The sequence below is a fragment of the Quercus robur genome, chromosome 5 (assembly GCF_932294415.1).
Source record: "Quercus robur chromosome 5, dhQueRobu3.1, whole genome shotgun sequence".
Lineage (NCBI taxonomy): Eukaryota > Viridiplantae > Streptophyta > Magnoliopsida > Fagales > Fagaceae > Quercus > Quercus robur.
Genome location: NC_065538.1, coordinates 72,144,513 through 72,170,596, shown reverse-complemented (window position 1 = coordinate 72,170,596; position 26,084 = coordinate 72,144,513). Strand labels below are relative to the sequence as shown.

The window sequence follows — 26,084 nt, the reverse complement described above, 5'->3', positions numbered from 1 at the left end:
TATTATGTATATATATACTAAGTATGTACAGAACTATATTTAAGTGGTTTAAGTTATTTGATGCATAGTCGGTGGTGTTTTAATTAAGTATGATGCATGAGATGTTATAGTGGAAATTCCACCCACATGCAACCAATTGAAATCCAACACATGTAAAGCCAAAGAACCACGCATGTTGATAAGCCCCAAAGACCAAGACTTGGTCATCCAATGAACAAGCTCCACCTCACCTCTTCTTTGACTTTCTCAAGCAACTAGAACATCCAAGAAGCTCTTTACCCCTCAATTCCCATGGGTCCATGCAAAAAATCAGAATTCTCACCTCACTTTACACTCTTTTCTCTTAAGGAAAGAGCTAGGAACTCTTTTATGTCCCTTTTGTCAAACCCACGGGTCCACACTTTGAAAGAAAGACAAGACTCCATCTTATTTATTCTTCACACTCTCTCAAAGAAACTGAAAACTCAAGAAGCTCTCTCCCTCTTTCATACCCACGGTCCAACACCAAAAGAAAGAAAAGAGACTCTCAAGCTCTCTGCCTCTCATACTCAGGTTCAGCCACTAGGAAAGGGAAATCCTTTCATGCAAGAGTGATTCTATGTCTATTTCCCCTCATGAACCATAAACTTGGTAAGAGTTTTAGCTACTCTCATCTTAGAATCCATGATTTCTTTAAAGAATTTTAGTAATGGTATTTGTGGTTTGTGAAATTAGGAAATCATGAATTTGTAAGTCTATATATATGTGCTGTTTTAAGAAGGTTTGAAACTATGATGATGGTTTGTTGAAGGTAGATTAGGGTTTTAACTAATTAATGATTGTACATGATGAAGGAAGTAAGAAAAAGTTAAGATGAGTACTTTGATGTTACTGCTGGGATTTTTGTTGTATGTAATTTTCCTATAAATGGTTAAATGACTGTATATAAGTGTTTTCTAACATGTCTAATGAGTGTATAAAAATCCCCATATGATAATAAGAATATTTGCAATCATTTTATGATTTTACAAGAAAATGTTTCAGAGCTGCCTCTGTAACAGATTCTGTGTCTACGCATGGTAAATTATGTATTAAATTGTATACAGTGAATTTGGATTCTAAGGATATTTCCTATGAAATCTAAGACATATATGGTTGTAATGAAAGTGGTCTCACAGAATTTGGATTAATATAAAAATAATGGTATAATTTCTAATTTGCATGAAATTCTGCCAGAACAGATTTGAGTATTCTATATTGTATGATTTTTAGTAAATTATAGTTTTATGCTTTGACTCCGAAATCGATATAGTATTTACTAAACATCTAGAGGAGTTTCTCTAAAATTTCATGAAGTTTGGATGTGAATTGATAGCCCATTTGTATTTTATAAGTGAAGTATATGCTGCTGGAATAAAACAGTGAACAGTAAGGGATATGCCCAAGTTTAAGGATTTAATTCTAAAGTTTGGGTGAATGATTTGAGCTATAATTTATTATGCTTATCATTTGGTATGTCTGGATCATAGATATATTTTGTATAACTTGGTTCAAGGTGTAGTACTCAAAGGAGGGGTTCTAAATCATCAACTGTTGTTTTTATGAAGTTGTTTTATTCATGTTGTATGTTGCCTTGTGTAAGTTTATGCATGCACCATTGCTTCCATTCTCAAACATATTTTGAATTGATTTTAAAGATGATTGGCATGATCTAAATATGAACATTAAAATAATGGTTTGTCTATGATTTGGTACATCAAGTTGTTTGATGAATGTATGTTGTGTTTGTGGGAACCTCATTGAGATGGGATTAGGATTTCCTTGATTTTAAGATATAGGTTTTGAGATGAACATGTAAGTTTATGATAGAGAATAATTATTGATAGTAAGTAATAAGTTTTGATATTTGGTTTAGGTGTTACCAATTTCCAAGTCTAAGCTCCTTCGACTGTAGGCTCTCGGTTCCTCTGCTTTCAGGTAAGGGACAAGTTATATGGGCATTTGGTAAGTCAAGAGGTTATTTTAAAGTATATTATGCATTAAAAGGTTTTTGATTAGAGATATGGCATGTAATCATGTTTTAGACAAAGATATGTTCGTGAGCTTTCGAAATCCTATGTATATGATTTAAGCATATTGATGCTATTACTAATTCCACGAACATGATGTTTAAAGAAAATAATGGAAATGCTTTTATCATGAAATGCTATGCAAACTATGAATTTCAGTATGATGCATAAGTATGAAATGTTTTCAGGTTATGTCCTTTAATGATCTGAACTCTGTCAGTAGGGGTTAATTACTAGCTTTCCATGGAAAATGTTATCTGTTTGGCCATTATAAGTGGGACTGGCTCTGTTGTACTCGCCCTTGTTGGTTATGGCCAACTTGTGGAGGAAGTCAACCGACCCCCATGGTTGAATATATGTATTATAATGTGATCTCGAGAATACTTGGCATTGTAGGGAATGCTGGATGCCTAGCACCGTGGTGCTAGAAGCCTCCCAAATAAGTACAGACTTATCAGATATGAACTAACCAATAAGTTATTTATGAACAGCTATACTATGTTATTAATCATGATGGAATGATTTTATTTAAATGCATTATGAAAAGTTAAAAGTTCTCATGAAAAGAAGTTTATGATGAAAAGAAAAGTTGTTCTTTAAAGATAAGAGTTTCCGAAGTTTTGTTACGCTTTAAAGATAAAACTTTTGATGAAAGTACAAGTTTATGTTAAAAAGTTATAAGATATCTGTTCTTTATGAAACATTAAGTTTTATGACTATGAAAGTTATAATATTTTATGAGAAGAAATTTATGAAGAAAAGTTTTGTTATTCTTTAAGATGTTTCTAGTTTAAAACAAAGTTACCAATTACCTGATTTAAGTTAAAATGATTATTTTGTAATGAGAATGCATATATATTGATTTTAAACAATCAATATTATATTTGGTGACTTTGTAAGAAATGAAAGAAATTAAATTAGAAAGGTTTTGGTAATATTATTTTGATAAGAAAAAAGAGAACAATTATTTACCTATGAAAAGCATATAAGTTATTATTATGAATAGTATAAGATACTATGCATGAAAAGATGTTCTCCTATCTAAATATTCATAGAATGAAATGATTTGATTTACATGCATCCTTATTAAATTCTCATGTATCTTACCTTTACTGAGCTGTGTAGCTCACCCCTTCCACTCTTTTAGTCAACAGGTTTTATTTTGGAGCAGAGGGAGCCTTAGTCAAGTTTTGGAAGGAGCTGGTTTTAGTTTTATATGTATAGATCCTAAATTAGCAATATGATGTTTAGATTTGTAGTATGGTGCATTTAGGATCCAGTGAAAGTTGTGTACCTTAAAGTACTAAGAGATGTATTTTGTGAAAGTGTGGAAATTGGATGATTGGTGGTTTATGTTATTCTTGGAGTACAATGTAGATGCTCTGAATGTCAAATGAAAAGTTATATCATTTAAGTAAGAAAACAAGAATGAAAAGAAAGAGGGAAGCTTTTGTAAAAGTTTTGTAAAAGTTAAGTTGGTTCTTGTTAATATCAGGTTTAGGCTTGATATTAGTATGCCGATCATGGTCACGAATCCGGGTATCGGATTTGGGATGTGACACCTAACACTAGGGACAAAGACTTGACTTATTTTTTAAGATGTTAGACTCACGAAAGTCTGGAGTAGCATGTTAGTTACACACACTTCACATAAGCCACTTTTGCATAAAAATCATGATTTCGAACTTTGTGATGCAGAGAAGAAATGAAAGCAAATTCACCATAAATAGTTAGATAAACAGGGCCTCCCCAATCCCTTTACTAAATTCTCACACAAAGTAGGTTCAAACGAAGTTATGGGATGTCTTAGCAGGAGTATCTTGTTGTCTGTCCTTTGTGGTCTTTGTTTAAACTTAGGCGTTGTTGCTGTAGACACCATCAGATCTTCTCAATTCATCAAAGACAAAGACTCTGACTACATGATCTCCAATGGAAGTGTTTTCAAACTGGGATTCTTCAGCCCAGTGAATTCTACCAACCGCTACCTAGGGATATGGTATAACAACATTTCTGCATTCACAATCGTATGGGTAGCGAATAGACAGAAACCCCTCAACGATTCTTCTGGACTTCTTACTATATCTAAGGACGGCAACGTTGTAGTATTAAACGGACAAAAGGAGATTCTTTGGTCATCGAATGTTAACAACTCTATTGCCAATTCAAGTGCCCAGCTTTTAGATTCGGGGAACCTTGTCTTAAAAGAAAACACTATAGGGACAATCCTATGGGAGAGTTTCAAAAATCCTTCTGATACAAGCTTACCTGAGATGAAATTAAGTACTAATGAAAGAACAGGTGAGAAAGTGCAGTTGACATCATGGAAAAGCCCTTCTAATCCATCAATTGGAAGCTTCTCTGTTGGAATTTCTCGTCAAAGTCTTACTCAGGCATTCATTTGGAAAGATGGTAGACCATATTTCCGCAGTGGTCCATGGAATGGTCTGACATTCATTGGAACACAAATAAATTCTGTATTTCGCGACAGATATAGTCTTGTAGATAATCAAGATGGGACTTCTTACTTAACTACTACTTCTGTCAAAGATTCTTTGTCACACACTGTCCTGACTACGCAAGGAAATACAGAGGCAAGATATTGGGATAGTGAGAAGAAGGATTGGAAGGTTGTGTGGAAAGCTATGCTCAGTGTGTGTGATGTTTATGGTACGTGTGGTGCATTTGGAAGCTGTAATTCAATGAGTTCCCCAATTTGCAGTTGTTTAGAGGGGTTTGAGCCAAAGAACACAGAAGAATGGAATAGACAAAATTGGACTAGTGGATGTGTGAGGAGGACACTGTTGCAGTGTGGAAGGGTGAACACTAGTGGTGAAGCTGGCAAAATGGATGGGTTTTCAAAATTGAACATGATGAAGGTGCCTGACTTTGCAGAATGGTCAGCTGCTCAGGCAGATGATTGCAGGCAGCAGTGTTTGCAGAATTGTTCTTGTATAGCTTATGCATTTGATTCAGGTATAGGTTGTATGACATGGACTCGAACCTTAATTGACACACAGAAATTCTCTAATGGTAGCGGAGATGATCTTTATATTCGTGTTGCCCATTTGGAACTTGGTGAGTTGTTTTGCTCTCTGTCAAAAATTTATCTTATGCTTCAAATCATGCACCCATAACGAACACCCCCCACCCCCCACCACCAAAAAAAAAAAAAGCCTAATGAAATCCTTGTAAAATACAATTTATTTGACCCCCAAATGGAAAAGAAAACATAATTAGTTATCTTTTTTTTTTTTTTTTAATTAGTGTAATATGATTTTACGATTTACAGATACAAATGGAGATGTGAGGAAAATTGTCACTATTACAGTTATCATAGGAACAATTTTCATTTCAATCTTCATGTACTTATTGTGGAGGTGGATTGCTAAACACAAAGGTAATATTCTAACTAGAACTTAAACAATGTACTTGGAAATGTTGCTATATATTATACTCACAAATGTTAGCGGAAATCAGCAAGGAGAAAGAAAGAGAAGGAGATTTTAATGTTCAATAGAGAAGCATGTAAAAAATTTCCAAGTGAAGACATGCTTGGAGACAATCTGAACCAAGTGAAAGTCCAGGAACTACCAGTATTCAATTTTGTGAAGCTAGCAAGTGCAACAAACAACTTCCATGAATCTAACATGCTTGGGCAGGGTGGATTTGGTCCCGTATACAGAGTAATGGTTGCTCTTATAGAGTTTCTTGTCAGATAGTGAATATGTATTTTAACGATTTGATGTTTGTTTGTAGGGAAAATTTTCAGATGCACAAGAAATTGCAATAAAAAGACTTTCCAAAACTTCTGGACAAGGGTTGGAAGAGTTTATGAATGAGGTGGTAGTAATTTCTAAGCTCCAACATCGGAATCTTGTTAGGCTTCTTGGCTGTTGTGTTGAAGGAGAAGAGAGGATGTTAATCTATGAATACATGCCAAACAAAAGTTTGGATGCATTTCTCTTTGGTTAGTTAATTTTGATATCATATCTTATTATAAAAATATTTTACATTATTTTTAAAAAAAAATAAAATTGTGGACAAAAGTAGTGTATTTTGAGACAATCGAACAATATTCTTTGTTGTGGTACTTCACTTGAAACAGTTTTTTGATGATTTCAACCAAATGAACTTCTTCATGTTCATTCACCTTGTAAGTTTAAACCTCACTTTTTTTCTCTTGTTTCTTTTGTTCAACTTCAATAGATTCACACAAAGAAATACTGCTAGATTGGAGAAAACGCTTCAACATTATAGAAGGAATTGGTAGAGGTCTGCTATATCTTCATAGGGATTCTAGATTAAGAATTATTCATAGAGATCTAAAGGCAAGTAACATCTTGTTGGATAAATATCTAAATCCAAAAATATCAGATTTCGGTATGGCCCGGATTTTTAGAAGTAATGAAGACCAAGCCAATACAAATAGGGTTGTTGGAACTTAGTAAGTACCTTTTAGATTTGCCAATTTGATTAGATACTAATGCTAATATTAGAGATTACAAGATTTGGTTGTGTTTTGTTGAAATTTAGTGGCTACATGTCTCCTGAATATGCAATGGAAGGACGATTTTCAGAGAAATCAGACGTCTTCAGCTTTGGAGTGTTGTTACTAGAGATAGTTAGTGGAAGAAAAAACTCTAGCTTTTATCATGATGAGCAATCCATGAGCCTTTTAGGACATGTAAGTCATCCTTATCTCATTCCTTTACCGTTTACAACCTCTAATGCTTGTTTCTTTTAAGTTTTATTATTGATGCTAAGAATTTCAATCCTCTTTTTATGTTTCCAGGCATGGAAATTGTGGAAAGCAGACAACATTTTGGCCTTAATAGACCCAATGATATCTGAACCATGCTATGAAATGGAGATTTTGAGATGCATACATGTTGGCTTATTGTGTGTGCAAGAATTTGCCAAAGATAGGCCAACTACATCTACTGTAATTTCCATGCTTAAAAGTGAGATTGTTGATCTTCCCCATCCAAAGAAACCAGCGTTTACTGAAAGGGAGATTGGGTTAGATACAGAGTCCTCTAAACTTAGCCAAAGAAAATGCTCAGTTAACAATGTTACAATTACAATGATTCAAGGTCGATAGATAGCATTTGTTATTGACATCATAATCTTGAGGTTTTATATTCATTTTGCACACTTTCCTAAGAATCTCATATGGTGTAAATACTGCCTTCTCTATTACCTCTTCAATGCCCACTGTTAGTCCAATCTAAGAAGAAAAAAAACCATTAAACCATATTCTCTTCTTGGTACACTTAAAATGCTAACTTTATAGCACCTATAAATTCCATGTTTTGTTGGCTTTATTTCATACCAAATTTATTTGTAAATCTTCTTAATTTTGATGGGGGATTGCAATTTATTGGGGTAGATTTACTTTAGAGGCTGAGCCTTTGCTGCTGTTGTTGAGTAGTTCGAGTTGCCCTTGCAAGCTGCATCCTAGGTTGTAAGGTGGACGTGTGGCAAAAAAAAGGAAGCATTTGTATTTATGCAAGTTGCAACCTACTCGAGGACAGACTTTCAGCACTACATTCTTATTTGCAGCCATATCATTCTTATCCAAAAAACAACCCATTCCAATCTGCAAGAGAGCTAGAGAGAAAACCTTATAAAGCAGATTGTGAACCATTGTGAGAGTTTATTGTGCTAATCTTTTGAGAGGGAGAAAACCCATATTCCTTGAGTGAATCCATAGCCTTTTTTCTTCTCTTTCCCTCTCACCATTTCCATATCTTGAGAGGTAATTTTCCAAACACTCCATGTAACCTTTGAGTGATATTCCTTGAGTGATTGGTGCTGGAAATTATTAGAGAAGCTACACCACATATCCAAGAGGTCTTGGTGGCTTACTGTGGCTTCTCAATGCATGGACTCCAATACTAGGTGAAGAAAGGACTACGATAAATTTGGTTATAGCTGGAAATTGGAGGGCTCAAGTGCTAGGGGAACTTTAGGCTTGGATGGTCTTTAGGAAACCAACATTGCAACTATTCACTAGTGGAGATTCAATGGTGGTGCTTAGAAGAGGTTTGTCATCAGGAACTCTGATTTTCTCTTCAATAACACATCAGGTGTTATTTTTGGCTTCCTTCCCTTCTTTTATTCCGCACTTTATATTTAATGAAAATTGGTTAATCACTTATATTAAGCATTAGTGGTTAATTTAGGGTAAAAGTGATTATGACTTAAAATTGGTTAGCAGGGGTTTAATTATTTGCAAAGAGTATCAATAGCAATTTCTCAGGCACCTACCAATAACAAATGAACATTCTTATTAATTTGAAAGAGCATCTACCACAAAATAGACAGCATACTTTTCTGGGGTTTTAGCTATTCAGATAGGCAACTATACCCGAGAGTAGTTGAAGGTCTTGGCCTCAAAAGAACTGATGATCTAAATAAAGCCTTGATCTTTAAGTTTGGTTGATCTGTAGCTTCTAATGCAGACAAGACGTGGGTTCATCTCCCAACTAGAAAGGAATTCACAACTCAATTCCATTGCTTAACAATAAAAAGGGTTTGTCTGTACCACCGCATTGGATCAGGCTCAAATACCAATATATTATATATGGACTGATCCATGGGTCCATATAATCCCCAACAACTACCTCCATTCTCCACCCTCCCAAGTCCCAACCAATCCTAGAAACTAACCATCTGGCAAACCTCATCCTCCCTACTTCATTGCAATGGAACAATGACTTCTTTGCAATTATTTGTTTTATTTTTTTTTTACACCAATACAGCCATCCACATTCAAAAAATCCATATTCCATCAACCCCATCTAAAGATTTCATCATTTGGGTCCCTAAAATAAAAGATGCATTGAAAAGATTTCCACATCTTCCCCTGCTCAAGCCAAAGCTAAGGGTAGCCTTACTCTTGGCCTCCATTGTAGCAAATCAAGGATGTAAATCCATTCTCTTTAAAGGTGATGCCAAATTTGTAATTGATTCTCTGATATCAAGCCCATCTTGTGCTCAGGATGGTCCATTTAATGGTCTGCCCCACAATTGGGCATGTTGGACTATGCAGAATTGAATAAATATTTCTTTTGAATCATTTATGTTTGTTTGTTTAGATCCCTACAAACCAGATTTGTTTAACCTAATGAATTAGCCAAGTATTTACTTAGGTTAATTATGATATCTAAGTTAAACACATGCAAACATATTACTTAGTGGGGAAAAATAAAGAAGACAGTAATATGATTACTCAAGAAAACCAATGAAACCAACCGTTTCAAGGTAAAAACTTGGGGATAATTTAACTTAGTTATCCTCAAAGTAAACAAATCCACTATGATAGAATGGAAGATTACAATAGATTTAAACCCTAAATCTAAAGTTACCTCAAGTAAAACTTACTAATACGACCATATGCAGCTTCGAATCCACGGACTCTTCTATCTGAGATTTGTTGAACACAAACTCCCCATTTGTGACTCTGAGATCCTATTCAAAAGTTTAGCAACACAAACTCTTCAGTTTGTGACTCCAAGACCACCCTTGAAGGTTTAAATCGTCAAAAATGTATGATTTTTGTTGCAGCAACTTCAGATTTACTAGTTCTAATGGTATAGGAATGATTTTTGGTAGTGACTTTGACAGGAGAAGGCATAGTACCTTTTAGATCCCACAAGAGCACCTCCAAAGTCATCCAAGAACCTCTAAATTGTAGTTAGGGTTATCCTTTTATACCAAGTTTGACTTAAAACCCTAGACATTTTTATAGTGCCTAGGCTGAAATAAAATTCTGTAGATAAAATCCTGACTGCGATTTTCGATTGGTTAAAGCTTAATTTCGATCAGTCAAACCTCATTGAAATTAACTTCTCCTTTCTACAGATTGTAAGTTCATGAGCAATGTCTAATACATAATCTAGACATGTTTTGATCGCGGTTTGCCAATACACATAAAAATAGAAATCTAAATATTTAATCCTAAACATTTAGAACCTAACAATTTATTTAAATTTGTACTTCTACCCAACCCAAGAACTTTCTTTTCAAAGTTCATGTGGATGTTTGCGAAGTTAACATAGACAGCCAAGTGCTGCCAGCCACATCCTCTGGCCACCCCTGTAGTATCAAAATCAATAGCATTGAAACTAAGAATATATAATTGAAATGATGTGGCATATAAAATTGTAAGATTCATACCTGATACGACACCTAGCACTGAATCAATGAAAATTGAAATCAAATGCAGAGGAATCATTCATGTAAATTGCTTAATGATATTTGAACTATCTCTGAAGAAATCAACCCATGTTTTGTGACCAAATCCAATAGCCAAAACAAGTATAACTGCAACAAGGAGAGAGAGCTTTAGACTCACACCCATGGCATTCTTAGCCCGATTGGGAAGGCTTGCTCCCAACTCATTTGACACCCTTGTGCTGTCCCAATAAGTGTAATATTTTTTTCAATATTTGGAACATACTAGAGAAAGGACAAAGTTTTCCTATACAAAGTTTTGAAGAATCTCTTCCAACAAATTATGTGGCACTTAAATGACCATCCACATATGCTTAATTACTTCATTAAATCATTTGAACAAGTCATATAATTGGTAAAAATTTATGTGGCTTGTTAGGACATATGTGTTTCACATGTTAAGAACATATGTCATGATTTTATGTAATTGGCTTATCCTTTGACAAAACGCACTTTGCTTGTATTTGGGTAGATTTAGGATGTGTTTAAATACTTCAAGAAACCATGTTTCAAGATCAAGTATTGAAGCTTTCAAGTCTGTCCAAGAAAACAAGTTCATAGTGCAAAATCATTAAAGCTCGACAGCTGTATCTATCGAGCTTAAGAAAGCTGTTCAAAGATTCGATGTGCTCGACACCTTCTTGACAGCTTCTTGACATCTCCTATCTGTCGAGGTTTAAGATTTTCAGAATTCAAATGTGATTTTCTTGGGATCCGTGAATATGTCTTTGGGCCTTCTTTTCTCCTAACCCTAGACATATAAAAGGATTGTTTTAAGGGCCGTCAAAGTGTTCACAAGTTGTATAAGCATTGAGTAAACTCTGTTCAAGCAAATTGTGACCGGAGACGAAGTTCTTGCGCTAGTTCATCTCTTTCTCTTGAAGAAGTTGTTGTGTATGTGCACCGTAGGGTTTTGTGACCAAGCATCTTCTTGATCTTCATTGTGTGGATGAACTAAAGAACTTTGCAACCAACAACCTTCTTAGTTGGTGATTGAAGTCACGTACTGGGATCCGCGCAATTGGTTAGTCATGTACTTAGGAGTCGTGCATCTGAAAGGGAAACTGTCACTACAGAACAAGTCCAATTGGGTATTGGGGTAAGGGTTCAACTATAAGTTGGTAAGGTACTTGGGATTCCTTTACTTGTAACCGCTTGTTGTGATAATAGTGGAGTTTCGAGAGTGGTGACCTGAAAATCACCTGGTGGGGTTTTTGCCGTTAGGTTTTCCCCATTCATAAACAAATCACCGTGTTATTTATTTTCCGCTGCATAATTAGTTTATTGGTGATTTGTTTGTGCTACCACGTGTTTGCATGATAAATTGATTAATTAATAACTTGGCTAATTAATTTCTATCACAAGGGGTCATTCAGTTTGTGGCCTATCAAGTAGTATCAGAGCAGGCACACTCTGATTAGGGTTTAATATTTGTTGTGTTGATCCGTTAACCCCTGTTTGTCATGGATAGAGGACAGTCATTAATCATACCTCCTTTATTCGATGGCACTAACTATGCATACTGGAAAGTACACATGAGAGCTTTCTTGCAGTCTTTAGATGAGAAAGTGTGGCAAGCTGTGGAGATAGGCTGGACTAAGCCTACAGAAGCGCCAGCCGACTGGGATGATGCCAAGATTAAGGCGGCAAACTTCAACAGCAGAGCATTGAATGCATTGTTTAGTGTAGTCACCAATAAGAAGTTCAAGAAGATATCCTCAACTGAAACTGCCAAGGAAGCTTGAACCATCCTCCAGACAATCTATGAGGGTACAAAGGCTGTAAAAGATTCAAAGTTTCAGAGGCTCACTACAAGCTTTAAAGAGATAAAAATGGAGGAGGATGAGTCTTTCGATGAGTTCTATGCCAAGCTAAAGGATATAGTGAACTCAGCCTTCAATCTTGGGGAAACCATCCCTGAACCCAAGATTGTAAGGAAGGTGCTCAGATCTCTACCTGAGAGATTTCGTGCCAAGATCACGGCAATAGAGGAATCAAAGGATATTGATAAGATTCCTTTGACTGAGCTGGTTGGAAACTTGCAAACCTACGAGCTAGGGTTGACTAGAATTGGCAAGACAGGTAAAAGCAAGAGTATGGCACTGAAGGCCAAGAGCAGTGAAACAGACGAATCTTCTGATGATGAAGATTCCAAGATGAAGTCCTACATCACCAGGCAGTTCAAGAAGTTTATGAAGAACGCTAATGGAAAGGGTTTTAACAAGGACCATAGGCAATCTAGTTCTTCTCAGTTTAAAGGCCAAGATAAAGGGAAGAAGGATGCTAAGGAGGGTGGTTAGTACATTGTTCCTGGAGGACCTAAGTGCTTTGGGTGTCAAGGCTTCGGTCACATAAAGCATGAGTGTCCTACATATCTCAAGATCATTGGGAAAAGCAAGGCACTTACTGTTACCCTAAGTGACACCGAGCTTGAGGATGACGGAATCTTGAATGCCTTCACTGCCACTGTTGATCCTACTGATGGGATTGTTGAAGATGTGGTTGAAGAAGAGGAATTGGTGGAATCAAAATTTGAGAAGATGGATGATCAAGATGACATCCATACAGCCTATGAAAAGTTGTACAAGCTTTCTGAGAAGCATGAGAAACTGTATATGCTAACCACCAAGAAGCTCAGTGACGTGGAACTTGATTGTGAGGAGCTTTCCACAAAGTTTGATGAAGCGAATCAAACTATTGGAGCACTGAGGTTCGAGAACAATTTCTTGGCTAAGAAGACCAAGAAGCTTGAAGCGGAGCTATTTCAAGTCAGAGCTCAATTGGAGAGGACTTCAAGTGCAAAGCTTGATGAAATGCTCAGCATTCAGAAATCTGCTTCAGATCGAACAGTTTTAGGGTATGGACTTTCTTCCTCTAATACTGCTTCTTCTAGTATTACTGTTCTTGTTCCTCCTGCTAATAATGTTAAAACTGAGAACAATGAGATTAAAACTGAATTAGCTAGTGAGAACATAGATAAGGGTAAATCTATCTTAAGAGTACCCCTTAAGTTTGAGAAGAAAGATGTTAAAAACCCTAAGGCTAAGAAGGCTAACTCTCAAAAGCCTAAACAAAAGAAACAGCATCTCTGTCATCATTGTGGAGCTTTCGGTCATACTCAACCAAATTGCTACAAGTGGCTTGCCACTCAACAGAGCAACAGCATGATAGCATCTGAGAACCAAAATCAGCTTCAATCCTCTCTAGCTCCACTTAGAGATCTTCTTAAAGCCCTCATGTTCCTTGCGAACTTGAACAATTTTAATTCTTCCCCTTTACCGCCGGTTCAAGGGTTTGCTAGACGGAAAGGTTCTTCCAAGGTGTGGAAGAAAAAGGGCTCCAAGTGATTTCTTCATTTTTCTCTCTCTCTTCTTGTTTTTGTGTGTGCATTACTTATGTGTTTTGCTTTCAATTTTTGAGTCAGTCTAGTTTTTATGCTTTGGGTGTTTAATATGTTTTTGTTTGGTTATTTTTCAATTTTGCTTTGTTTTTTTTCATATAAAAATAAAAAAAAATTGAAAAATCAGAAAAATACAAAAACAGTGTGTGTTTTGTGTACATTGGTACTTGTGTACCTTGGATGGCCATTGAAACAAAGTCTTCTAAACTTTGTATCATCTGTAGCTTAGATGAGCATCTCTATGCACAACTAAGCAAGTGAGCTTTGTGGCTCGTGTTTGTGATGAGTAAGATTAAGTTGTCTCTTATACTTAACACTCATACCACTCTTTTTGACGGGAAGGACTAAAAAATCCTAAGAGATAGGCATAAATAACCATCTCACCACTGTTACCCACCAATAATAATATGACACCTGTATGCTTCGGCATAGCAAAAGTGCAGTGTCAATGACATTCGTGTGTTTAGGCATAGCAAAATTGAAATGTCAAATATCATTGGGTATTTCTTTTCACTCTCTAATATGCCCATGCATGATATGCTTAAAAGAAAAATATGCAAAGAAAAATCAAAAGCAAAAAAATCAAAAATACTTTAAATATGATTGCAAGCGTGTATTCTAGGAGATATGGGAGTTATAAGATGTACCTCAAAAGTGATAATCTCCATCAAGCAGTTATGATTGTGTGTGAGTTAAAGTGATTTTCTCATATCTCAAATCGTCATAGCATGTATACACTTATGCAATCTTGCGATATTTTTCACACACAACATGCAATATTCTTAGCTATTCTTGATACATGTGCAGGTACAATGTGATTTGGCCATCACAAAGGTTTTACATGTGTTGATGTACGCTCACTAAACTGTCTGGACTTGTTTTTGAAATATAAAATTGGTTAGACGTGTTTAGTGTGTGTGTGTGTGTGTTTTTTTTGAAGATCCATGTGCTTAATTTTTAATTGAGAGATGATTTTGAGAGCTTAATATGTTGTTTGGATCATTGGTTGAGTTGCATGTTGGATTGCATTCATGTCTGTGTTTTTCTCATCTTGAGAAACTGCTTTTAAATGCAGCTCGACACCTCCTCAATACCTCCTCGATACCTAGCTGTCTGTCGAGCTTCTTCAGCTTTTTCTAATTGCAATCCCGACAGCTTCTCGATACCTGGTGGATCGATTGAGAATGGTTCTGCATCCTTGATAGCTTCTCGATACCTGGTGGATCGATCGAGCTTCTGTTCTTGATTCTGATGAGTTGTTCCTCGATACCTCCTTGACACCTCAGCTGTCGACATGCATTTTCTCGATACCTCCTCGACAGATACCTCGATACCTGCATCTGTCGAGATTTACTGCTTGTCCTATTTAAGCTCCCTGTGCGATCCGGTTCTCATTTCAATCAATCTCTCTCTCGATACTTCTCTGTTTTCTCTCCCAAAACACTCTCATCTCACTCCAAACTTTGTTCTTCAAGGATTCTTCAAGCTTTTTCAAGAATTTCTTCCCTTGGTAAGCTTCCAATCCTCTCACATTCGTGCATTTTATGTTTTGAAACCTAGGTTTTGGGGTTTCTTGAAAAATTTTAGGGTTTTTCAAAATTGATGAGTTATTATTGAAATTTTGGGATGGGTTTTCACTTAAATGAATTTAAAACCTCATACATTGCATCACATTAGCATTATAATGATATTGTCATGCATTTAGATATGTGTTATATGTTTGTGTGCTGATAGGTTTGGATTGGGCTGAGCCCATGATGCAATTTCTTTTGCATGTCACATGTTCATGCATTTCCCATGCATACGTACTCTTTTTCAATATACTTGTTATATTTGATTTTGTGTGGGACTTTTCTGATTGTCATTCTTTCTCTCCCTCTCTGTTAGTTTACGTTAGTCGTGTCTATGGCACCTAAGCGTAAATCCACTCCTGCACGAAACCCTCTTCATTCCGGTGCTTCCTCATCATCTGATCCTACTCTATCTCATATCCGGTTCCGTGATGATGATGCCTTTAAAGCATTTTCGCAAAACATTTCTAGACGAGGCATTCATTCGGAACGCCAAGTCATTCTGTCGGACTTTGCCAACACCGACCTTCCCTCTGTCATTCACAGTAAGGGATGGGAGTCACTGTGTGACGTCCCGGTCACCTGTCCTCTCATGCTTATTTAGGAGTTTTACTCCAACATGCATGGGATTAATCGTTCAGTACCTCTTTTCTTCACTCCCGTTTGAGGTACACGCATTCCTATCACACCGCAACTTGTTACGGATGTGCTTCGGGTCCCTAGGATAAAGTTTCCTGACTATCCTAGTTGTCAGCATTTGAGGACTGTGTCCAGGGATGAGCTCATGTCTGCTTTTTGTGAGCGCCCTTCTGCTTGGGGTGAGTGTCTGTTTACACCATGTCGACCTTTTGCTAAAGGTCCTAAATTCATGAACATGGTGATGACCTTTGTTTTGCATCCACTCTCTCACTATAACTCCATTACAGAGCCTCGTACTCGATTTTTGTTATCGCTTCTTGAGCATCTTACTATTGATTTCCCTTCTCATTTCATTCTGCCTATTATAGATGTTCATCTAGATTCGGCATCCCGTGATAAGCTCATCTTTCCTTCCGCTATCACGAGGATCTTACGTCATTTTTCCGTTCCTTTTCCCTCTTCCAACCATTTTACCGTCATGTGTGCCATAGATTACGCTACCGTTAAACATAGCGAGGCCCAACTTTGGTCGCGGCAGTTGGATTCAGCAACTCCTTCCTCCCGTTCAGCTCCATCCCATTCTGCTCCATCCACATCTGCTCCTCCCTCTTCTTCGGGCAATGTGACTTTAGGAGACATCATGGCGTAGCTACAGCGCATGAATGCTCACCTAGATACACTCTCTACAGAGTTGTATCAGGTGAACGTTCGTGTCGGTCGTATTGCACGGCGACAGGCGTCCATGGGTGGTTTTGCTCCTGAGGCTACTCCTTCACCACCTTCTCCCGTGGCTTCTGCTTCTGAGGATGAGGATGATGATGATGGTGATGACGATGATGCTTCGAATGATGCTGATGGAAATGGCTCTACCGATGAGATGTCTACTTGACACTCTTACCCTTTGTCATTCGTGACAAAAAGGGGAAGTAGTTTTGGTATGAGAGTAGTCTATCTTGAGGGTTTAATGCATTTTGTGCAAGTGTTTCAGGTTACAAATATTGTGTTCCAAGTTCATCACAGGTTTTAGATTTAGGTGTGAGTGAGTTTTGCTATTGTTCCCAAACTCACGTTTAAGTCTAGAGTTTGTTATAGGGTGTTTTGTCGTGGAATAGCCAAAGGGAGAGATTGTAAAGTTGTGATTTACAACTATGTTTTATGTTGACTTTATTCCAAGACAAAAAGTGTTGTATTTGCTTTAATTTTATTCCTTGTATTTTGTGGGATTTTATTGTATTGGGTTTAGTATTAAATTTTTATAACTTTTTTTCAAATTTTTTATTCAATTTTGAGATTTTCAACTTTTTGCATCTATTGCTAGTAACTAATTATTTAGAGAAACCTTTTGACAGTTGATTAATTTTTCACAAAAATTGATTACTTTTTTTTTTGTTACCAACAAGTGCGTGTGTATAGCTTTATATATATATATATATATATAAAGCTATAGAGATTAAAAATAATAATAATAACAAAGAAATGAATGGATGTTTGTTCACCTACACTTAGCTAAATTTTTGCCCCCAATGCAACATTCATAGCAAATCTTAGATGATAATCTATTATTGTTTCTAATTTGGGCCATTTACATCACTTTTTACCTATTAATAAAAGATTGCCACCAATGATTTGTTGCGCAGATATAAGCCACAGTTAAAGAGCATCATAACTAATAGTTGAAAAATGAAAATTGCATGTGGCTAAGAGGAAAAACGTTTGCCAAAAAAAAAAAAAAAAAAAACCAAACAACCCATTCACGTCGCAGATCAGCAACCCATAAGCCACCTCCATATGATTTCTTGAAGTTTCACAGCTAGTTTCATTTTTTTTTTAATACATTTTGGACACTCTTGAGTGGCGCTGGCCAAGGTACGTGAAGAAGAAAAGGGGAAAAATAGAAGTGAGAAAAAAATAAAGTGAAAGAAGATGAATTAAGTACTGGGTTTAGAGCTAGAGTTGTGGAGGGAAGGGATATTAAAATTCATGGCAATGGCATGACTTGCATGTTTAGCCTATTAACCTACTTCTTGTTAGGAGATATGTGATTTGATGTTAGGAACATATGTCAACATTTTATGTAATTGGCTAATCCTTTGACAAAATACACTTTACTTGTAATTTGATAGATTTAGGATGTGTTTAATGCTTCAAAAAATAAGGTTTCAAGTTCAAGTGTTAAAGCCATGCAAGTCTGTCCAAGAATCAAGTGAGAAAGTGCAGGTTTTTAAAGCTCGACAGCTAGCATCAATTGAGGTTTAAAAGTTGCTGAAGCCCGTGGCTCGACAGCTAGCTTAATAGATGGCTATCTATCGAGGTTTATGAAATTCAGTTTTTCAAGCTGATTTTCATCCAATCCGTAAATGTATGTTTGGGCTTTCTTTTCTCACAACCCTAAACATATATAAGGATTATTTTAAGGGCGGTAAAAGGTTACGCACAGTTGCACAAGAGCACAATCCCACAAGTGTGAAGAAAGGTGTGACCGGAAACCTAGTTTGCCCTAGTTCTTCTTTCTCTTGAAGAAGCTGGTGTGTTTGTACACCGTAGGGTTTTATGACCAAGCAACTTCATGATCTTCATCTTGTGATGAATAGAAGAACTTTGCAACTAACATCCGTCTTAAGTTGGTGATTAAGTCGTGTACTGGGATCCATACAATTGGTTAGTCACATACTAGGAGCTGTGCATTGAAAAGACGAGATTGTTACTACAGAACAAGTTCAATTGGGTATTGGAGTAAGGTTTCAACTGAAGGTTGGTATAAGGTACTGGGATTCTTTTACTTGTAACTACTTGTTTTGATAATAGTGGATTCTCGGGAGTGGTGACCTTAAAATCACCTAGTGGGGTGTATGCAGCGTAGGTTTTCCCCATTTGTAAACAAATCACTGTGTCAATTTAATTTTCGCTGCATACTTATTTTAATTGGTGATTTGTTTGTGCTGCCATGTATATTGCATGTTAATTTAATTGATTAATAAACTTGGCCAATTAATCAATTAATTCATCACAAGGGGTCAATACATTTTTGGTCTATCAAGTGGTATCAGAACAGGCACACTATGATTAGGGTTAATCTTTGTTGTGTGATCCATTGACCCCTATTTGTCATGGATAGAAGATAGTCTCTTATCATACTTCCTTTATTTGATGGCACTAATTATGCATACTGGAAAGTACGCATGAGAGCTTTTTTGTAGTCTTTAGATAAGAAAGTGTGACAAGCTATAGAGATTAGCTGGACCAAGCCTACGGAAGCTCCAACCGACTGGGTTGATGCTAAGATCAAGGCGACAAACTTCAATAGCAGAGCATTGAATGCTGTATTCAGTGTAGTCACTAATGAGGAATTCAAGAAGATATCCTCCGCTGAAACTGCTAAAGAAGCATGGACCATTCTCTAGACAACCTATGAAGGAACTAAGGCTGTCAGGGATTCAAAGTTTCAGAGGCTTACTACGAGCTTTGAAGAGATTAAGATGGAAGAGGATGAGTCATTTGATGAGTTCTTTACCAAGCTCAAGGACATAGAAAACTCAACTTTTAATCTTGGGGAAACTATTCCTGAACCCAAGATTGTGAAAAGGGTGCTTAAATCTCAACCCGAGAGATTCCATGCCAAGATCACTGCAATTGAGGAATCAAAGGACATTGATAAAATTCCTTTGACAGAGTTGGTTGGAAATCTGCAAACCTATGGGTTGGGTTTGACAAGGATAGGGAAATCAAGCAAGAGTAAGAGCATGGCCTTGAAAGCCAAGAGCAGTGACACTGATGAGTCTTTAGACGACGAAGATTCTAAGATGAAATCCTATATCACGAGGCAGTTTAAGAAGTTTATAAAGAATGCCAACGCGAAAGGATTTGACAAGGATCGAAAGCAATCCAATTCTTCACAATTCAAGAGTCAAGACAAAGGGAAGAAGGGTGCTGGGAATGGCGGTCAGTACACTGTACCCTCAGGACCAAAGTGCTTTGGGTGTCAGGGCTTCGGTCACATGAAACAAGAGTGCCCTACATATCTCAAGACTATTGGGAAGAGCAAACCACTTGCTACTATGTTGAGTGACACTGAGCCTGAGGATGATGGAATCCTAAATGCTTTCACTGTCACCGTAAATCCTACTGAAGGGATTGTTGAAGATGTGGATGAAGAGGAGGAATTGGTGGAGTCTAAGTTTGAAAAGATGGATGAACAAGATGACATCCACACAGCCTATGCAAAGTTGTACAAGGTCTCAGAAAAGTATGAGAAGTTGCATAGGTTGGCCACCAAGAAGCTTAGTGATATGGAGCTTAAGCAAGAAGAAATTTCTACAAAGTTTGATGAAGCCAATCAGACTATTGGAGCACTGAGATTTGAGAATAATTTCTTAGCTAAGAAGACCAAGAAGCTTGAGGCAAAACTATTCCAAGTCAGAGCTTAGCTGGAAAGGACTTCAAGTGCTAAGCTCGATGAGATGCTCAGTTTTCAGAAATCGGCTTCCGATTGAACCAGTTTAGGGTATGATTTCTCTTCTCTTGGTATTGCTTCTACTAGTACTACTATTTTTGTTCCTCCTGCTAATAATGTTGAAACTGAAAACAATGATGTTAAGAATGAATTAGCTAATGAGAACGAAGACAAAGTTAAATCTATCTTAGAAGCACCCTCATAAGCAGGAAGAAAGAAGTTAAAAACCCTAGGGCTAAGAAGGGAAGCTCTCAAAAGCCTAAGCAGAAAAAACAACATTTTTGTCATCACTATGGCACAACTGGACATACTCGACCTAATTGCTATAAGTGGTTAGTCACTTAACAGAGCAACAACATGATCGCATTAGGAAACCAAAATCAGCTTCCATCCTCTTTTACTCCTTTTGGAGATCTTCTCAAAACCCTCATGTTCCTTTCGAACTTGAACGATTTTAATTCTTCCCCCTCACCACCAGATCAAGGGCTTGCTAAAAGGAAAGGTTCTTCCAAGGTGTGGAAGGAAAAAGGCCCCAAGTGATTCAGTCACTTTTTCTCTCTCTCCCCTTCTTGTTTTTGTTATTACATTACTTGTGTGTTTTGCTTTCTTGTTTTGAGTCAGTCTAGTTTTACGCATTGCTTTGTTCTTGTTCAACATGTTTTTGGTTGTTTTCTTTTCAGTTTTTCTTTATTTTGGTTTTCATATAAAAATTAAAAAAAAATGAAAAATACTGAAAGTTCAAAAACGTGTACAAAAACACTTTTGAACGTTTAGACCCCCAAAAAAACCAACTTAACCAACACAAGCAATATGTCAAACAACAAGTGTGCGGAAACTTAACATATGCTATAATATGAAATTGGTTAAACAACTATCTAAGCCATAACAAAATAAATCACAGCAGATAATGTAAAGGCAGAGATAGAGAGGAAGGAAGATGCAAACACAAAGATAACACCCGATGTGTTATCGAAGAGGAAACCGAAGACCTCGGCGAAAAACCTCTCCGCCGCCCTCCAAGCGGTAATCAATCCACTAGAAAATACAGTTGGGATACAAGGACAGCAATAGACCCTCCAAGCCTAATCTACCCAGTGCACCTAAGCCCTCCAAGCTTCTTGCTCCAACGAGGTTGCGCCGAACCTTTTTCTTTTCTAGCTTTCCGGATTCCGCTACTAGACCGTAGCATCAACCAATGTAGATTGGCTCCTTCCTAACTGCTTCCCAGAACTCCAAACGACTGTCTCACAGAGATGATAATGGTGAGAACCAGGTTTGGTATAATGCCTCTCAAGGATTTGACAATGGAGAGGAAAAGAGTGAGGGAATTTGATGAGACTCTAAGGTAGAGATTGTGGGTGAAACAATCTGGTTTTTCTTTAGGGTTTCTCTCTCAAAATTCTCTCTGGAAGCTCTCTTTCAATCGTGGGTTAAAAGGGTATTTATACTGGAGTGAAGAGGAATGTGAAACGTCAGGTTTTTCCAAAACAGGGGTGGCTCGCGGCTTGACCTCGCGGCTTGACCAAGTCGCGAGTTCCAGTCGCGAGTTAACCGTATGGCCAGTTGTCCTGTTTTGTCCTGTAGTGCTCCAGCTAGCATGACTGTTCATCTTCCAGCATGCTTGGCACGTGTGCAGCTTCTGGCGACTTGCAGCCGCGAGTCCACCCGCGAGTCCCAGCCGCGACACTCTGTTTTCTTGCACACTCTTGAGCAATCTTCACTCTATCTCACTCACTACCCTTACAACAATCCCACCTAAATACAGAGTTATTAAATGCTGAATTACAAGCAAATTTGGCACGGAATAAAGCCAATTAGGTGGTTGAATAAATTCAACCTTACAATCTCCCCCTTTGGCTATTCCGTGACAAAACCCTAAAACAGACTCTAGACTTAACATGTGAGTTGGGAACAGTTGAACAAAACTCACTCACACCTAACTCTAGAAGCTGTGAAGCACTTGAATCATATGAACATAAACTCCTGAAACACAACAATACACCATGATCATTGTAAGCAGAAAATTATAAATGCATATGAAACAGGCAATATGAGATCAAGCAAAGATGGAGTTAATAAACAAACCATGGCTTGATCAACCAAGTGAACACCACAAGGTAGTGATCACAGTGCTCATTCACACTTGGAATGAACACAAGGACATACAAGTTAACAAGCACAAGGCAAGACACTTGTATGCTCAACACTCAACCAATGCATAGCACACATGGCATATGCATCTAGGAACAATCCTACAAGGGCACAAGAGTGACAGTACATAAACCAAAATGCAGAACATTTAGATTAAAGTACTGATTTCAACATAGCATAAAGGCTGCACTTAAGCAAGGTACATACCATAAAACCTACAAACTATGCATAAAACAATAACCCTAAAAGCTTACAAAAGCACATGGGTACAAACACATTATATTGAATAAAAACTTAAACAATATAAACTAAAAGTGCATAAAGTTTCTCCCCTTCAAAGTGATGAGAAGCTGTGATACACTTGGAACATATATACTTGTAACCTGAAACACTTGCACAAAACACATTAGACCCTCAAGGTAAAGCAAGTAATAAAAGGACAAGTATAATGTAACAAGCAAATTGCGATCAAGTAAACATGATGTAAAACATATGACTACAATGAACACATAGCAAAGCAATTGATCATCCGAACATGCATTCAATGAAGCACAATAGCATAAGGAAGTATGCATGTCCAAAGCACAAACATGATGCAATGAGAACAACAAAGCATAACTCAAAGCACCATAAAGCCAACAAGAAAACAAACATAACAAAGTTTTCTAGTTAACACAATGTCTTCTCCCCCTTGGTATATGCATCTCCCCTATGGAATATCTCTCCCCCTACAAATGTGCATGTGAGAAATAGAATTTCTCCCCCTAAGGATGTGCACAAGAGTCATATAGAAATGACAAAATACTCTGAAACATTCTCTAGAGTATACTCTCCCCCTTTTTGTCAGGAATAGACAAAGGGTCAAGAAGAAACGAGGGCAAGAGATGAAGGTATAAACAATGCTAATAATGCATGAGAGGTGCAAGATGAATGAGAAAATGAAGCTCAAACCTAAGACAAAGTAACATGCTACAAAGCGTAAGGTAAGCATGACATGCTAGGATGAAACAGCAAGGTCAAGACCAATGCATGACAAGGGTAGCAAAGGTGTGTGCAAGAGGTGGCTAAGTGCAATGCATGACCAATGCATGAAAAATGCACATGTGGGGCAAAGTGTGTTAAAATACACAACCAATGAACCAAACATGTTCCTAATGAGGAAACATGAGAAACCCCAAAGTTTGGTACTCATCGGAGTCCAAACAAGCGAGAAAATGTCTAAGAGGCATTTTATCAAACACCTAGCATGCACACTATGAACAAAAATGTGAAACAATGCATGAACAACATGAAATCCACCCTTAATACATGTTCTTTCTGCCACAAGGGGCCAACATCCAATGCATATCAACAAAAGAAACCAATCCCATGAAGAAAATTGACAGAAAATAAGTTTTCCCAAACCCCAATGATAAAAATCCCAACCAAGAGCACAAAACTCTCTAAAACATAATCCAAGGATCAAAAATAATGAAAAGAATTTATAATTACCTTAGAAATGTTAATGGAATGAAAAACCATTTAAATTGGTTGGATTTTGATGTAAAAATATTGAAAGAGGGGTTTTAGAGAGGATGGGAGAGGTTTAAAACAAGTTTCCCACAAAAAGCCCATTAAAAAGCTGTTTCTGGGCGATTCGCGACTGGACGAGTTGCGAGGTTCAGTCGCGAGCAAGCTGCGAGCCGCGAGTTTCAGCCGCGAGCCGCGAGTTTCAGTCGCGAAAATTTTCGCGAGTTGCGAGTGAGCCGCGAGCAAGCCGCGAGTGAGCCGCCAAAAGCTTCTGGATGAACTCGCGACTGGGGTTTCGCGACTGGCGAGTCGCCAGCTGAGCCGCGAAAAACTCTGACACCTGTTTTTCAATTCAGAACATGTTTAAACATTGAAAAACAAAGTAAGCACTAAACATAAACACAAAAAGTGATAAAAATCACTTCCAAAAGCATATAAAATGATCAAAAATCTTTTTGGATTAATCCATATAAGATTGAGCACACACACATCACATTTAGACAAGTACAATCTAACAAATGAATAAGACATTCATTGAACATAAGGCAAGTGTGTTATGTGTGTGTATCAAATGTGGAATAGTCCTTAGTCTAGAGTGAAGCTTCAATGATCAATTCAATCAAGTCATACACAACTAGTACTAAGTCAAGTGGTCTATCTCAATTATAGAAGTGAACATATATGACCTCCCACAAGAAAATGATTACATAAGATTGAAGCTTTTCATTTGGCTTCTTACAATTCATATCATTTGATCATTTTGAATCAATACAACTCATTTTGAGCAATACATCTCATTTTTGAGATTGATGCCTGAAATTTTTTGATATTTCACTTTGAAGAACAAGCCTTTGGCTTTTTGGGCATCATACATTTTCATATAAGTCGCTTTCCCTTTTTCCTAGTCGAATACTAGTATGTGCGACGGCTTTTGCAGCTCATTATCTCTTTTCATTTTGAGATTTACATTTATTGAGCTCTTTAAGCAATAAAAATAAAAGAGTGGGAAGAGATATAAGCACAAGTCTACGCATGTATCAAAACCAACATGACTATTGACTAATCATTCATGACAAGCTTGAAGATCGATTTACAACAATCACACAAAGATGTCAAGATTTTTCCCACAAAGATATAGGTGCAAAAATAACAAGCTAAGCTCGTAAATGCACAAAGCCATTTGTACAAAGGTACAAGGCCAAACTCACATGTGATATGTGCTCAAACAAATATGATCAAACTTTTTGAATTTTTCACTTTTTATGTGGTTTTGGATTTTTACTCACACAAAATAGAAACATAAAAGTAAGATCAAAAACGAAACAATGCATACAAATAAATGCAAGATGCACAAAATGCATGAAGATATGACATTTAATGCATGAAGGGTCCTACAAAGATCGAAAGAATTAGATCAAGGACCAAAAGAGCAAAAACTCAACCATAGGAACCCTTCCTCATCCAAACGGAACGATTGTTTGGAATGAGTGTCTCAAGAGAAGCGAGACGAGGATTGGAAGAATGAGAACCGGAGATGCACATAGTCAAAGAGTTAAGAGCATTAAACATTTTCTTTAATAACATGCTATTTTCACTCAAATCCAGTTTACTCTTTTTAGCACTTCCAAAAAGCTCAAGTTTCTCTTTTCTTTTGATTCTTTTAAAAGCATGAAACTTAGAGCATTGAGGTCTTAGATGACCAAAGGCACCACAATGGTGGCAAACAATGCGTTTAGGTCTACTAGGCTTTTTAGAAAGAGATCTAGCAACATTGTTTTGTTCCCTTTTCAACTTGGAGCATTGAGGTCTTATATGACCGATCACACCGCAATGGTGGCAAGTTGGAACAAACTTAGATCCATTCAAAACCTTAGGTTGAGACCTAAACGGAGGTTTTGACTTAACAGCCTTTCTCTCCACATTTTAATTTCTCTTATGTGGAGGAATGTACACCGATTTGTCCTTTAAGGTAGAACACACACTAGGCACAAAATCGGGTACTATAACATGATTGCAACAAATATTTTCATCCTTTTTAACAATAGGTTCAGCAATCAAACACTTGGCATGCATCTTAA

General features: G+C 37.1%; 1 protein-coding gene across 5 annotated transcripts; it reads left to right on the top strand.

Moving 5' to 3' along the window:
- The first annotated feature begins 442 nt into the window (after positions 1 to 442).
- On the top strand, positions 443 to 7,302 carry LOC126726973 (G-type lectin S-receptor-like serine/threonine-protein kinase At1g11330). Of its 5 annotated transcripts, none has more exons than XM_050432417.1 (9): positions 443 to 630; positions 1,895 to 5,123; positions 5,338 to 5,445; positions 5,526 to 5,731; positions 5,805 to 6,015; positions 6,255 to 6,320; positions 6,423 to 6,492; positions 6,582 to 6,732; positions 6,841 to 7,302. In XM_050432417.1, the coding sequence occupies exons 2-9, from the start codon at positions 3,845 to 3,847 to the stop codon at positions 7,147 to 7,149; spliced, it is 2,400 nt and encodes a 799-aa protein (XP_050288374.1). In that variant the 5' UTR covers positions 443 to 630; positions 1,895 to 3,844; the 3' UTR covers positions 7,150 to 7,302. The 5 variants fall into 5 exon arrangements, with proteins under 5 accessions (XP_050288374.1, XP_050288373.1, XP_050288371.1 ...); XM_050432416.1 differs by having other exon boundaries at positions 444 to 630; positions 1,895 to 1,956; positions 3,203 to 5,123; positions 6,255 to 6,492; XM_050432414.1 differs by having other exon boundaries at positions 444 to 630; positions 1,895 to 1,956; positions 3,196 to 5,123; positions 6,255 to 6,492.
- Positions 7,303 to 26,084: the final 18,782 nt, after the last annotated feature.

Coding starts and splice junctions, on each gene's coding strand:
- LOC126726973 (XM_050432416.1), top strand. CDS start 3,845: ATGGGATGTCTTAGCAGGAGTATCTTGTTGTCTGTCCTTTGTGGTCTT. Junction 5,124..5,337: donor TGTTGCCCATTTGGAACTTG/GTGAGTTGTTTT, acceptor TACGATTTACAG/ATACAAATGGAGATGTGAGG. Junction 5,732..5,804: donor GATTTGGTCCCGTATACAGA/GTAATGGTTGCT, acceptor GTTTGTTTGTAG/GGAAAATTTTCAGATGCACA.